The 12,702-nt window shown below is 34.9% G+C and overlaps 1 protein-coding gene across 2 annotated transcripts in view; it reads left to right on the top strand.

Moving 5' to 3' along the window:
* Positions 1-12,702, top strand: part of Usp24 (ubiquitin specific peptidase 24) — a 133,709-nt gene that overhangs the window by 17,076 nt on the left and 103,931 nt on the right. Inside the window, exons 2-3 of one of the 2 annotated variants that reach the window (XM_071617878.1) lie at positions 8,679-8,841; positions 10,416-10,483. In XM_071617878.1, coding sequence (XP_071473979.1) covers positions 8,679-8,841; positions 10,416-10,483 — 231 coding nt within the window. Of the gene's footprint in view, positions 1-8,675; positions 8,842-10,415; positions 10,484-12,702 lie in introns of both variants that reach the window. The other variant, XM_027944930.2, reaches the window with a different exon arrangement.

The following is a 12,702-nucleotide window of genomic DNA, read 5'->3' as shown; positions in this document are numbered from 1 at the left end:
CCAAGAGAGTTGGAACTCACTGATGAGAGGGGAGGGGGTCAGCTCCTTAACTGCTAATAACTTTTGGTTAGAAAGAGGGAGGCATTGAAGGTTTTAAACAGGGAGATAACATGGTCTGATAGGAAAGATTAGGAGTTTGTTTTGGGGCATGTTAATTTAAGAGGACTGTTAGATATCCTAATGCAGCTGTCAAAAAGGGAGTTGGATATATGCTTGGAGTCCAAAGAAGAGGTCTACATTAGAACTAAAATGTGAATCTTCAGGTTAGAGATAGTTTTTAAAGCCAGTTGACCATTTTTAGCATGGGTAATATCACTACAAAGCTGGCAAAATTGGTTCTTGAGGGGGGGTGAAAATCTTAGATATTGCAATGAGTTACATCAAAGTTTAACCCTTATCCAACCCTGTCTTGTTCCTTACTATTTAATATTGTGGAGAATGGAGCAATCAAGAAAAAAAAATGTCTGAAAGTGTTCTTTGGAGAGGTGATAATGAAAACACAGCATTAGATTGGACTCTGTGAGCTCATCAGCAGTGAGTATATGTGAAATAGAGGAGAGGTCTGGCCTGGAAGGTACTCTAGTGTCTAGACACTAGTGTAGAAGGGGCCTGCAAAGGAGCCTGTGGGGTGGATAGAGTGGGGAGGACAGGTAAGGGTGCTGTCTACCTTTACCAAGTGAAGGTGGGTTTTCAAGGAAGATTATTGGATAGATCATTCAGGGAAGGCTCCACTGAAAAGGTCATATCTGAACTGACTGTGTTTAGCTGTGTTCAATGTTTCTGGTGGGTTAGATGAGATGAGGACTGAGAATCAACACACACACACACCCCATATGCCCTATAAATGTTGTGATGAAGAAGTTACATACTTCCTTGGGATTTGGTTTAAATGTCATTTTGTGTTCTAGGCTTTGACCATGATTAGGGTGAGTCCCCCTTTTTTTCTAAAATTCTGAAATTTAAATTTTAAATCTAAATTCTAAAATTCACCTTCTTAACCTTTTTTAAAGTAGCATTCAGTAGCATTAAGTTTATTCACCTTGTTGTGAAACAGATTTCTAGAAGTTTTTTCTCTTACAAAAATCTGAAACTCTGTATCAAACAACTTCTTTACCCCCACCTCTAGCCCCTGGTAACCACCTTCCTATTTCATTGAGTTTGACTACTTTAAATACCTCATATAAGTGAAATCATACAGTATTTTGTGCTTTTGTGACTGGCTAATTTCATTTAGCATGACATTGTCAATCTGTGTTCATGTTGCAGTATGTGACAGGATTTTCTTAAAAAACTTAATGGGTACCCTTATTATATTCTTTCATAGCACTCTTAGAATAGCATCATCCCTATAAGAAGTTGTAATTTCTTATTTGTTTTCTTCCCCTCTGGGGTATTTCCAAGCTCCAAAGGCAGAATGTGTTTGTCTTATTCATCAGTATATTCACAGCCTCTGGAAAATAACTGAGAATTTTGTGTAAACATAGAAGACAGAGTATCTTACTTTGTGTGAAGGAATCTTGAAAATTTTGCTGAAGAGATGGTACTCAAACTGGTTTTGAAGAAATAGGAATTTATTAGGATGAGAAAAGGGCCTTGTAAGCGTTCAGCACATTCCAGGTGGAGGAAACAGCATATAGCTGTGCATGGTTTCATGACAGGATCTTGTGTATGCATGGAACTCAGAGGTCCTCTAGCTGGAGCAAAAGGTGGCACATGAGAGTCTGTGGAGGTGTCATATCTGAACTGACTGTGTTTAGCTGTGTTTAATATTTCCGGTGGGTTAGGTGAGACTTGCTTCACCTGAAGCTTGAAGCGAGTCTGGCTGCTGTTTACTATCATCCTCAGGTTCTCTTTGATCTGGGTATTATTCCTTCAAACGAGGCACTCACTGCTCTCTATTTTCATTGAGGAAAATTAGGGTCCATAGAAAGATTCAAAAGTTTATTTCACATCACACAGCTAGCTAGTGGTGGCAACAGAATCAGCATTTAGATCTCTTGTGCAAGAACATAGAGTAAAAGAATTAAAGAGTACCACAAAATTAAGAATGAACACTAATTGCCTGTGCTAGATAACCCCTTATCTAGAATGTTATCTTAAGTTTTAATGATTCAAAATAGGGCTTTGGAAGAAATTTTAATTGATAGTTTTTTTACCTTCCTAAATCTTGGTTATGGGTATATTATATAAATTTTGTTTGTTTGTTGTAAAATATTTTGCCTCCATCCTGGAGTGATGCTTTTTGAGGTCATGCCATTCTACCTATTTTTGGATGAACTGTATAATTAATATAGAATCTCAGATTTGAGGAAACCTTGACTTAAATTTTTATTCCAGTCTAAACAAGAGTGACTATTGTTATTAGGTAAGGAACCATAAGAGATATGACTTTGGGTTAGTAAATTTACTTAAGCTTTAGTCTATTTGCTTATTGAAAAAATGAGGATGATAGTTCTTACTTTATGAAATTTTGGGAAAAGTTAATTGTAATACATACACACTCACACTCCACAGTGATTGTCCAGTGCCTGAAACAGTAACAAGGTATTCAGTAGATATGTTAGTCTTCCTTTGCCATTCACTCATTTTATTCTCATCTTAATTGTTCTAAGTCTCCTTTACCATCTCTCTCTTCCTTCCTACCATCTATTAAAACTGAAGGGCCAACATAACTCCAGTCACTGGGGATGCCCTGAGGAAATTGGGACTATAGTTAACTTTTTTTGTTCCTGAGATCAATAATCTGTTAATACCCAAATCTTAAGTCCAAGTGAGAGAATAAATTCTTTAAGATACCACCTTTGAATTACAAGATAATATCTCATGAAAACTTCGTATTTAATATCCTGAATGCATGAATAATCAGCAAGGGTTAATGTAAAGGACCACAAGAAATGTCAACTTTTTAGAATAGTTAGGAAATTATTTACTGTTTATAACATGGAATGAAAAGGCATTCCAGGAAAACAGTTTGCAAGCTTGAGAGACAATGTGTTAATAGCTTGGGGATTGTATACTAGCATGTTCATCTTCTCTTCTTTTTCCAGGAAGTAGTATTTTAGGAATTATTTTTGCTAGTCTGAAATAACGAAAGGAATATCAGATCTGCACGTAACTGTTTCTGAATTGGTTTGAAAATATTTCATAAATAAGGCTAACAATTTCAAGATTTAATGAAAATTATTGTAAATTTGTGACTGAGAATGAAATGTTCATGTTTTTCTTAAGCACTTGACATAGAATTTTTTTTTAAATTAATAGACAAATCCTTTTAAAATCATCATGGGAAATCAGTTTGCCATCTTTCTATACATTGATCAGAAATTTACAAATTCTTTTTTTTTTTTAAAGAGAGAGAGAGAGAGAGAATTTTAATATTTATTTTTTAGTTTTTCGGCAGACACAACATTTGTTTGTATGCGGTGCTGTGGATCGAACCTTGGCCGCACGAATGCCAGGCGAGCAAGCTACCACTTGAGCCACATCCCCAGCCCAACAAATTCTTTTGAGTACATTGTTGGCTAGTAGGATAGTTCAGTAATTGAGTTTAATATTAAAATAAATTTTAATCAATGTTGGCAGTTTCTTATCCATTAATTCATATTCTTTATCTGTATTTGTGGAGTCAGTGAGCAGACAGGAGCTTATCGCTTTACTAACAAGCAACAAGCATGGGTACCTCCCCAAGTCAGTTTTGCTTCTTTTGACAAATAAACTTAAATTTAATAATTCATCTTGTCGAGATCAAGAGCAGTTTGTTGTCCTTTTAAAAACTCATTGAAGATAGTTTTCTAAATAAATGTTTAATTATTTTATTAACTGAAAATTTACGTGAAGATTTTTAAAGCTTGTTTGCAGTTAATACTTTTTGTTAAACCCAGTTAAGATATTGGCTATGTTTAGCTTGTTTCGTTTGAATTTTTCAGATGAGCAAGTTTTTGTATAATGGGTAGTGACTATATATGAACATTTTTATTATAATTTATAATGTAAAAATACAGAAAATATTTTGTCAAAATAACCTGTGTTAAATATGAACATCTTTGCTAAGCTTTGGGAGGGGGGGATGATAATCACTATACAGCAATACTATACAATGCCAGCATTTATCAATTCCCTTGAAAACTTCAGTTCCAATAACAGTGCTGTCTTGTTCTTACAAGGAAATAAATAGTAAGCCTTAGTCTGAACAGTTTTTAAACTGATGAAGTTATAGCTATTTGAATTCCTTGAATGTTCAAAATGCTGCCAATATTATGGGAATTACAGAGACCTTGTTTATATTTTCTTTTGTATTTATGGTCATTAAAAAGATTACATGTTTAGAAAACAGCCTAAAATACTGAAGATGTATAAGTATGTATTCAACAATATTAATTGATTTTAATCCTAAATTGACCAATTCAGAAATCATAATTTAACACATTAATTCATCTGTATGACTTTTCTTGGATGATAGAATATATAAAATTTAGTGTTATTAGAAAGTTTTTTAGTAAAAAGGGACATTCAAGAGTTGTTAACAAGCTCATTTCTCTTCTGCCTTAGTGTCAGAATTGTGCATCTCTAATAAAGTGCTGGATTTATATAAATATTCTAAAGTTGTTTTCTTTTTTAAGCAACTTTTTAAATTTTAAATGAAATTGACAGAATAGCATAATGAGAAGCAGTGAAGATTTTGTCAAAAAGGCTAAAAATGTTAAGGTTTATTATTTAATACTCTTGAAAAGTAGTACTGGATTTGAAATATGACCTATACTTTCTGCCTCAAGTACCATTTACCTTGAACTACATCACATAACAAACCTATGTACATATATTTGTTCACACTGCTTGTGAAGAAGGACACTCAAGTACTGGTGTGCCCTTCACCCTTTCCATTTCTATACTTCTTCATTATCTCCTATAAAAACAAGAATTGCATCTTTATCTCCCCCACCCCCTGCACTAAGCCTGTTGTTTAGAATGTAGCAGACCTTTGATAAATATATTTCTAATCAATTTAGAATCAGTAGAATTAGTAGTTACTTTTGTATCATTTGGATTTAGCATCTAATAAGAAAATAGTATATTACATGCCAGAGTTTTTATTAAAAGCCCAATACCTTGTATGTCTGTTGGAAGTTATTTTGCAATAGGACATTCTAAGCTGTTTTGTGAGTGTTCACTTGCTCAATATGTAATTTTTGCCAAGAACAGGCTCTACTCAAAATGATGACTCAAAGTATTAAACCAACCTAAACATGGATTTATATCACTATTTCCTTTGCTCTGTAATTCTCTATCTGTGTTAGCAGCAACCTCCTCAAAATGTAATGCTGCTCTGTTCTGTATCATTTTTTGACTCTCATGTATTCCATGTCTTTCCTTCCCTCTTTTTTTTTTGGGGGGGGGGCATAGTTGGATGTTTCTTTCCTTTTGCAGGGGGTGGATGGATGGGTGGGGTGGGGGTGCAGGGATTGAACACAGGGGCATTCAACCACTGAACCATATTCCCAGCCCTATTTTGTATTTTATTTAGAGACAAGGTTTCACTGAGTTGCTTAGTGCCTCACATTTGCAGAGGCTGGCTTTGAACTCTTGATTCTCCTACCTCAGCCTCCCAAGTCACTAGGATTACAGGTGTGCACCACTGCACCCGGACTTGTTTCCTCCATTTTTAAGACCAAGGATATTAACTGCTTAGCAGGCAGCATGTTATTTTTCACTTGTCAGGGCTTAAGTATATTATTTTTTAAATTGCTGTTTAAGACTGTCTTAATGGCAATAGGTATTATATTTGTATTATAGGCTATTAAGTACAACTCTTGTGTTTTGAAATTCTTCTTTTCATATATTCACATAACTGTAATTATTGTACTCATTTTTGTTATTAACAGCTTTATTGAGATATAATTCACATACCATAAAATTCACTCTCTAAAGTGTTCATTTAGTATACAACCATCATGACCATTCTAATTTTAGAATATTTTCATCACTACTCCCACTTTTCACCTCTCAATTTACATTGTCTTCCACACCTAATTGCCTTCCTGTTTTTTATCTTTATTTTCATCCCGGTTTAAGCATAAAAAAAGATAATGAGTTAGATTTCTTTAGATATCATTGGTATGGAATTGAAATTTCTTTTTGTCATTTATGCTTTTTTTTTTTTTTTTTTTTTTTTCAGGGAGTGGGTACTGAGTATTAAACTCCGGGACACTTGCCCACTGTGCCACATCCTGAGCATTTTATTTAGAGACAGGGTCTCACTGAATTGATTAGCACCTTGCTTTTGCTGAGGCTGAACCCTGGATTTATCTGTCTCAGCCTCCTAAGATGCTGGGATTACAGGCATCCGCCACCGTGCCTGGCTTAGACTTTATATTTAAAGTCATTTTCTTCATTGAAGTTAAAGGAATTTTAATGGAATTATTTATTTTCTAATGATTAAACTGTGGAGTGAATTGCGAAAATATTTAGATTTAAAAAAAAAAAACTAGAGTAGGTTTTAGGCAGTTTGGGGTTTAGTTTGCCTTGTTATAAATTAGCATGGTGTGAACAGATCTAAAGGAAAGTTCTACACTTGATTCATTAAAAGTTTTATCTTTGCATGGATTATTTTTCTATTTAACAATATTTAGGCACTAGGTTCTTGAGATTTAGAGGTTGTCAAAAATAGAGAAGGTTCATGGAGCTTGATCCTTTGGCACAGGGGGTGAGGGCAAACAAAGTGAATCACAAAAAATGTCAAGTTGTATTTGTGAGTAGTGCTGTGAAAGAGAGGTTCAGGATGGTAAGAGTAAGTAATGATTGGAGGAGTCTGACTAAGACTAGACATTCTGGAAAAACTTTACTGAAAGAGTTAAAGATACACACAATACACTTACTCTTAAACCAATTTAAGCAGGTTAAAGAGGGCAAAGGGTGAGTTAGAAATGGTGGCATAAAACAACCATTTGTTATGCCTTTTCTTCTGCCCCATGATGTTTAGGGCCTTATCTGGAAGGATAATACTGAAGATGATGGCTAGAGGCTGAACTCACCTGAAGGCTCCTTTCCTGGTCATTAGGGACTGGTGGGATCTTAGGTTGTAGGATAGGACAACCATATGTCACCTTTCCATTGAACCTAGCTTCTTTCATGACATGGTATCCTTGGTTTAGGGGTGTGTGCTCTAAGACAGTGCCAGAGCCAGTAGGAGGCTGTATTGCCTTTTATGACCTTGGCGTAGACATCATGTCATTTCTGCATTCTGTTCATCAAGGCGAGGACATACAGTTCCACTCTAGTTCAGGGACAGGAGAAGTTGGGAGAATGACAAGGTTCTAGAAGAAATAGGAACCAGAAGTATTGTTTTGGCTTTTGGAAAAGTAGTTTAGTGTAGGGAACATTGTGCCTGTCATAAGGCCCAGAGAAGCTGGAGAGAGAAGTATGGGATGGGCTGTTTAATCTCTGATAGAATATTTTAAAATTTAAATAATTTAAAATTGGGGTTATGTTAAGAATAAAGAGAAACCATTCAGGTGTTGTAGAGTTAACATCAGATTTGTGCTGTATAAAGATTGATTTGGAGAGCAAATATGTGTGTGAGAGAGAGCAGGTAGGAAGCTGGTGAAATAATTCAGGCAAAAACTGTAGTAGTGTCGGCTTGATTGTGGAGGTGACTAGAAGCGGATGAATTTGAGAGAAACTTGGGTTTCATTACCAGGTCTTGGGCATGGGGATGGGAATAGAACAGAGTGTTAAGATTGACCCCGTGGTTTCTGGCCATACGCCAGATGAATATGATGCTGTTCACTAGCATGGAGAATAGGAGACGTGTACCAGGATTGAGTGGAAGCACATGAATCTGGTTTGGGACACATATTTAATTACAAACGATGCCAAATAGGGTCTGAAGCCCAGAAGAAAGGTCTGAGCTGGAGCTAGAAATTTACCAGTCATCTCCTGGTGGAAGTAATTGAGATTTAGAGAACAGATGAGATCACCCAGGGATAGATAGAAGAAAAGGCATAGTGCTGAGATTTGAGGACTGAGATATCTGATGTCTAGGAAGGAGAAAGTAGGGTGTACCAGAAGAGGAGACCACTAGGAACAGCCATACTCAAGAGTGGAGGAAAATAGGAATGTAGGAGAAGAGAATTCTAGCATTTCAAGAGGAAGGAGTGAGGGTGGGTAGAAGATCAAATTGAGAAGTAAGGAAAGCACTGGAACATGATTATTGGAATTAATGGTGCCAAGTTCAGAAGTGAAGGTAATAGTAGACACAATAGGGCAGTAGGGACTGTGGAATCCAGATTGGAGTGGTGTCAGAAGTAAGTCACTGGGAGAGGAACATAGCAGGTGTTAGATACCTCTGGAGAAATTTATCCTCTCAGTGGAAAAAAAGAGGTGAGATTAGGATGGTTGGAGATGAAGGCAGGTTTTGTGTCTTATGAGAAAATGAATGTTTGTGGAAGAAAGAGATCATCTGAGAAAGAGTAGGGAATGCAGAATGGTGAAAATTAAGAATATTTGAGGTATTATTTATTGATTAAGAGATAAAATTTTAAGAAAGAGGGATGAAATTCACACTATTGGTATTAATAGCTACCATACATTAATCATCTACTCTGTGTTAAATCTAGATCTTTAGAGGAGTTGCTAACTGGTTGGTTTATTTGCTTTTAATCTCAATCCCTTTTTGTCAGAAGAATGATGAAAATGGAAACTGCTCAGGGGAAGGAATTGAATTCCCTACAACAAATTTATATGAACTGGAAAGCCGTGTTCTGACTGATCATTGGTCCATCCCGTACAAGCGAGAAGAATCACTAGGCAAATGCCTGTTGGCTTCTACCTACCTAGCAAGACTTGGTAAGCTTTCAAATACCTCAGAAAGGAAATATTTTTCATAGGCAACTGAGTATAATCTTGGCTTTTGTCATGTGTGGTCTTGGACAGATTATTTATTCTCTTAGTCTTTGTTTATCCCCTGTGGAATAAAAAGCTTTAATCAGTTTTCTTCTAGCTCTAGTAGAGTGTAAGATTATTTAAAATATAATTAAAAGCTTTTTATAGAAATTGAAATTAACTTTTTCCACAGAAGCTTGGAGCACTTTGAATTTGGGTTCAATTCAGGTGGTGCTTGTTGTTGTTGTTGTTTTGTTTTGTTAAAGAATAGAAAGGGTTTGGGGTTTTAACTTAGTGGTAGAGTATTTGCCTAGCCAGTTCAAGATCCTGAGTTCAGTCTCTAGCACTACTAAAAAAGGAGAGAAAGAAAGAAGAAAGTAATGTTTATTTAACAAACATTTTGTGCTTATTAAGTGCTTGATACTGTCTTAAGTGTTTTACAAAAATGAAGCTAATAGAGTGATAAAAATATCACTAGATTAGAAGAAAAGTCTGTACTATAAATCTATTTTTAAAAATTCATATTAATTGTTACAAAATAAAAGGAATGAGGCCACTATCTTAGGATATTTTTTCTTATTAAGAGTGCATAGTAGGGTGTGGTGGCACATGCCTATAATCCCAGCTCCTTAGGAGATGGAGGCAGAGAGGATTGCAAGTTAGAGGCCAGCATAGGCAACTCACCAAGACCCTGTATCAAAATAAAATTTTTAAAAAGGGTTGGGATATGGCTCAGTGATAAAACACTTGCCCAGCATATATGAGGCCCTGGGTTCAATATCCAGAATCACAAAAAATAAAAAATAAAAAGAAAGAAAGAAAGAAAAGTATGTATAGTTTACTACCAGAATTGAATGAGACACATCAAAATGAACTTTTCTGAGTAGATTTAGATTTACTGGGAACTGGCTTTTATGATACACTTAAAATTAGCTTCCCAATAGCAGTATTTATTGGGCACCTTCAGGATCTAGGAAATGTGCTAGACAGTGGGTCTGAAGAAAAAGAAAAAAGAAAAATTTTTAGCAGTATTCCAGTAATTTAAAAAAAAAAAACAAAAAACTTCTGAAGTATGCTTTTACAGTGGATTCATTCATTCACTTAGTGTTGATCACTTAAACTATGAGAATTCTGCTAGGCACAGTTCTGTGTATTTTCCTATGCAGAGTCATTGATTTGTTCTAGGGAAGAAGAGTGATTTTGGCATTTGATAAATGTTTGTGTTTTTATAAAGCTGTCTAGGGAAGCAATAATGGATAGTAAGTAGCTGCTGTTGTTTTACTAGCTGTTTAATCAGATTATTAAAGTTATTCTGACATGGAACATAAGATCAACCTTTTGGGTTTTAATTAATATTAAGTCTATTGCTATGATTATATCTAAGCCCTTTACTCCAGGAGAATGTTTATATTCTACTTTTAATAATTGTTTAAAAACCAAGGTTTCTATGATAAACAGCTCCATTTGTGTGAATTTGAGATTTCTATAGACTACATAAAAATCTAAATAAGGGATATTCTTTTATTTATTTTCCCAAGGTCTTTCCGAGTCTGACGAGAATTGTAAAAGATTTATGGATAGGTGTATGCCTGAAGCATTTAAAAAGGTAAGAAAAATTTGGTGATTTGATTTTTGTGGTGGGGGTGGGTAGAGGTTGGTGGGGGAGTAAAGGTGGAAAGACCTTTAGTTTTAGTTATTTATGTGTAAGACCAGTTTATAAATCTTGTTCAACTGAGGAATTCTCCAATAGGAAAAAATTAGCCCTGTATTTGAGGCTTATTGATGATTTAATTTTTTTTATATCTAATTGTTTATACTTGTCTTTGATTGAATATGACTTTTACTTCCTATAGTTAAATTGCTAAAGAATAGATTAAAACTTTACTAGGAAGTGGTATATCTTGGTAAACTAAGGATTATGGCACTTAGATAATTATTCATTTAACAAAATATGAGTCACTTTATGCTGCTTACTTTATGAGATATTTGGCGGAGATGTTTTTAAACTACTGAAAGTTTGACTAGGTTAGGTATCTTTCCTGACGAAATGGCATGCATATGGCAGCATCTCTGTCAGAACCAGAGTGATATGCTCCCTTTCTGATCATATCTTTTAGCAGTCCCTTTTAAAATGGGAATAGATCACAGGAATGCATTTCTAAAAGCAGTCTGACTCAGCATGATTCCCATTTCAGAACATGAGTCTTGAATCCTCACAAGAGTAGAGACTATGTCTGTCATAGACCCTGTTATTTTCCCCAGTAGAGAATAACCAAGGCATAACTCATAGATAGAGCTCGGTAGTCATGATTGAATGAATGAATGAGTCTCTTGATGTTTTGTACTGCCGAATTTTGACATCTGTTTTTGTCCCATATGCAAGTAAGTCAGTAGAATTGCAGATGGGTAAAGTTTGTGTTTATCTTAAAACTGAGTGAAACAAATTATCATTTGCAGATGATTATTCCTATCTCAGTTTTGGTAGACAGATCTCCCTTGATTCAGGTTTAAAAACTAACAAAATTAATTTCAGGAACAAAAGTATCTTCATTTTTGAAAAATAAGAGAAATTTTTAAATTGTCATTTTGGCTGAGATTCTATAAGATCAAGATTTATTTTCATTTTAGGTGGATTTATATATACCAATATGTAGTTTAAAATAATTTAAAAATTGAAGCAATTCTCTTAATAATAGTAGCTTTAAAAAGTAGACTATAATGTAACATACTGTGACACATATCATATGCATGAATTTATGGACAAAGAAAATACAAGTTTATTTGCAGTTATGAAAAAAGAAATTATTTTAGTGCAAGAAAAGGACCTTTGGGTTGATGATCTCCAGAAAATCCTGTATTAGGTCAGTTCACCAGCACATTGCTTATTTGGACTATTTCTCATTACCCCTATACAAAGATACTCTGCAGAGTCCTCAGCTACTGTAGTAGTATGATGAACCGGTCAAATGGTTGGTCAGTTGTTTTCTGTAAAACTAAATCTCAAAGCAATGCTGCATTATGCGATTCAGTTTTGTTAATGTAAGAATGTAAAATTCTCTTACAGCTTAGAGCTCCTAAGGTTCTCTCCTCCCCATCAATTAGGCACACTTTGTTTCATTAAGTCAGAAGAGCTACAGAATTTTGTGTGCCTTTAGGCTTGGATGCTGGAAAAACTCAGTAGGATTTAATATAATTGGTACGATTTCCTTTAGCTGTATTTTCTGGTATGTTAACTGTCTCTCTCCCCTCATCACCAGGCTTTTCTTACAAGATTTCTCATATTTTTTTTAGAAGTAAGGATATGAATAAGTGAGTGCATGAATGAGGGGCACAAAAGGAGCTTGTTATTTCTACATTCTTCACTTTTTCACCTTCAGGCCAATCTGGATTCTTGTTAGTATATTCAGGCAGAGAAAATCATCTAAATTTGGCTGTAGAGCATCATCATGTTTAAACCTTGTCTGCCTCAACACACAATGGTGCTGCTTGCCTTTCCCCACCTCTCTCAGAAGGTAGTCAGAACTGCATTTTCAAAGTGAAAAACAAACAAATGAGATGATAGCAGAGGAAGGGTGCTTAATTCACAGACATTTTTATTTGGTAACCTCATGAGCTTTTTCATTGTTAATCTCTGTTTCGTTTGGTTTTGTTATTTAATTTTTAAATATAGGAGGAATATGTAGTCAAAATTTTTTTGTAAAAAGTAAGAACTCACTGTTTTATATAAAATTAATCTTAGTATTTTTACTCATTTGAGCAAATAGTGCAGTGAGTGGTTTTTAGAAAATCTTGAATTAAGATTTCTCTCTGTGTCTACTGAAGTTT

Source organism: Marmota flaviventris, chromosome 10 (genome assembly GCF_047511675.1).
Source record: "Marmota flaviventris isolate mMarFla1 chromosome 10, mMarFla1.hap1, whole genome shotgun sequence".
In the NCBI taxonomy this organism is placed as follows: Eukaryota; Metazoa; Chordata; class Mammalia; order Rodentia; family Sciuridae; genus Marmota; species Marmota flaviventris.
The sequence above is the reverse complement of the archived record's forward strand: the minus strand, read 5'-3'. Positions and strand labels throughout refer to the sequence as shown.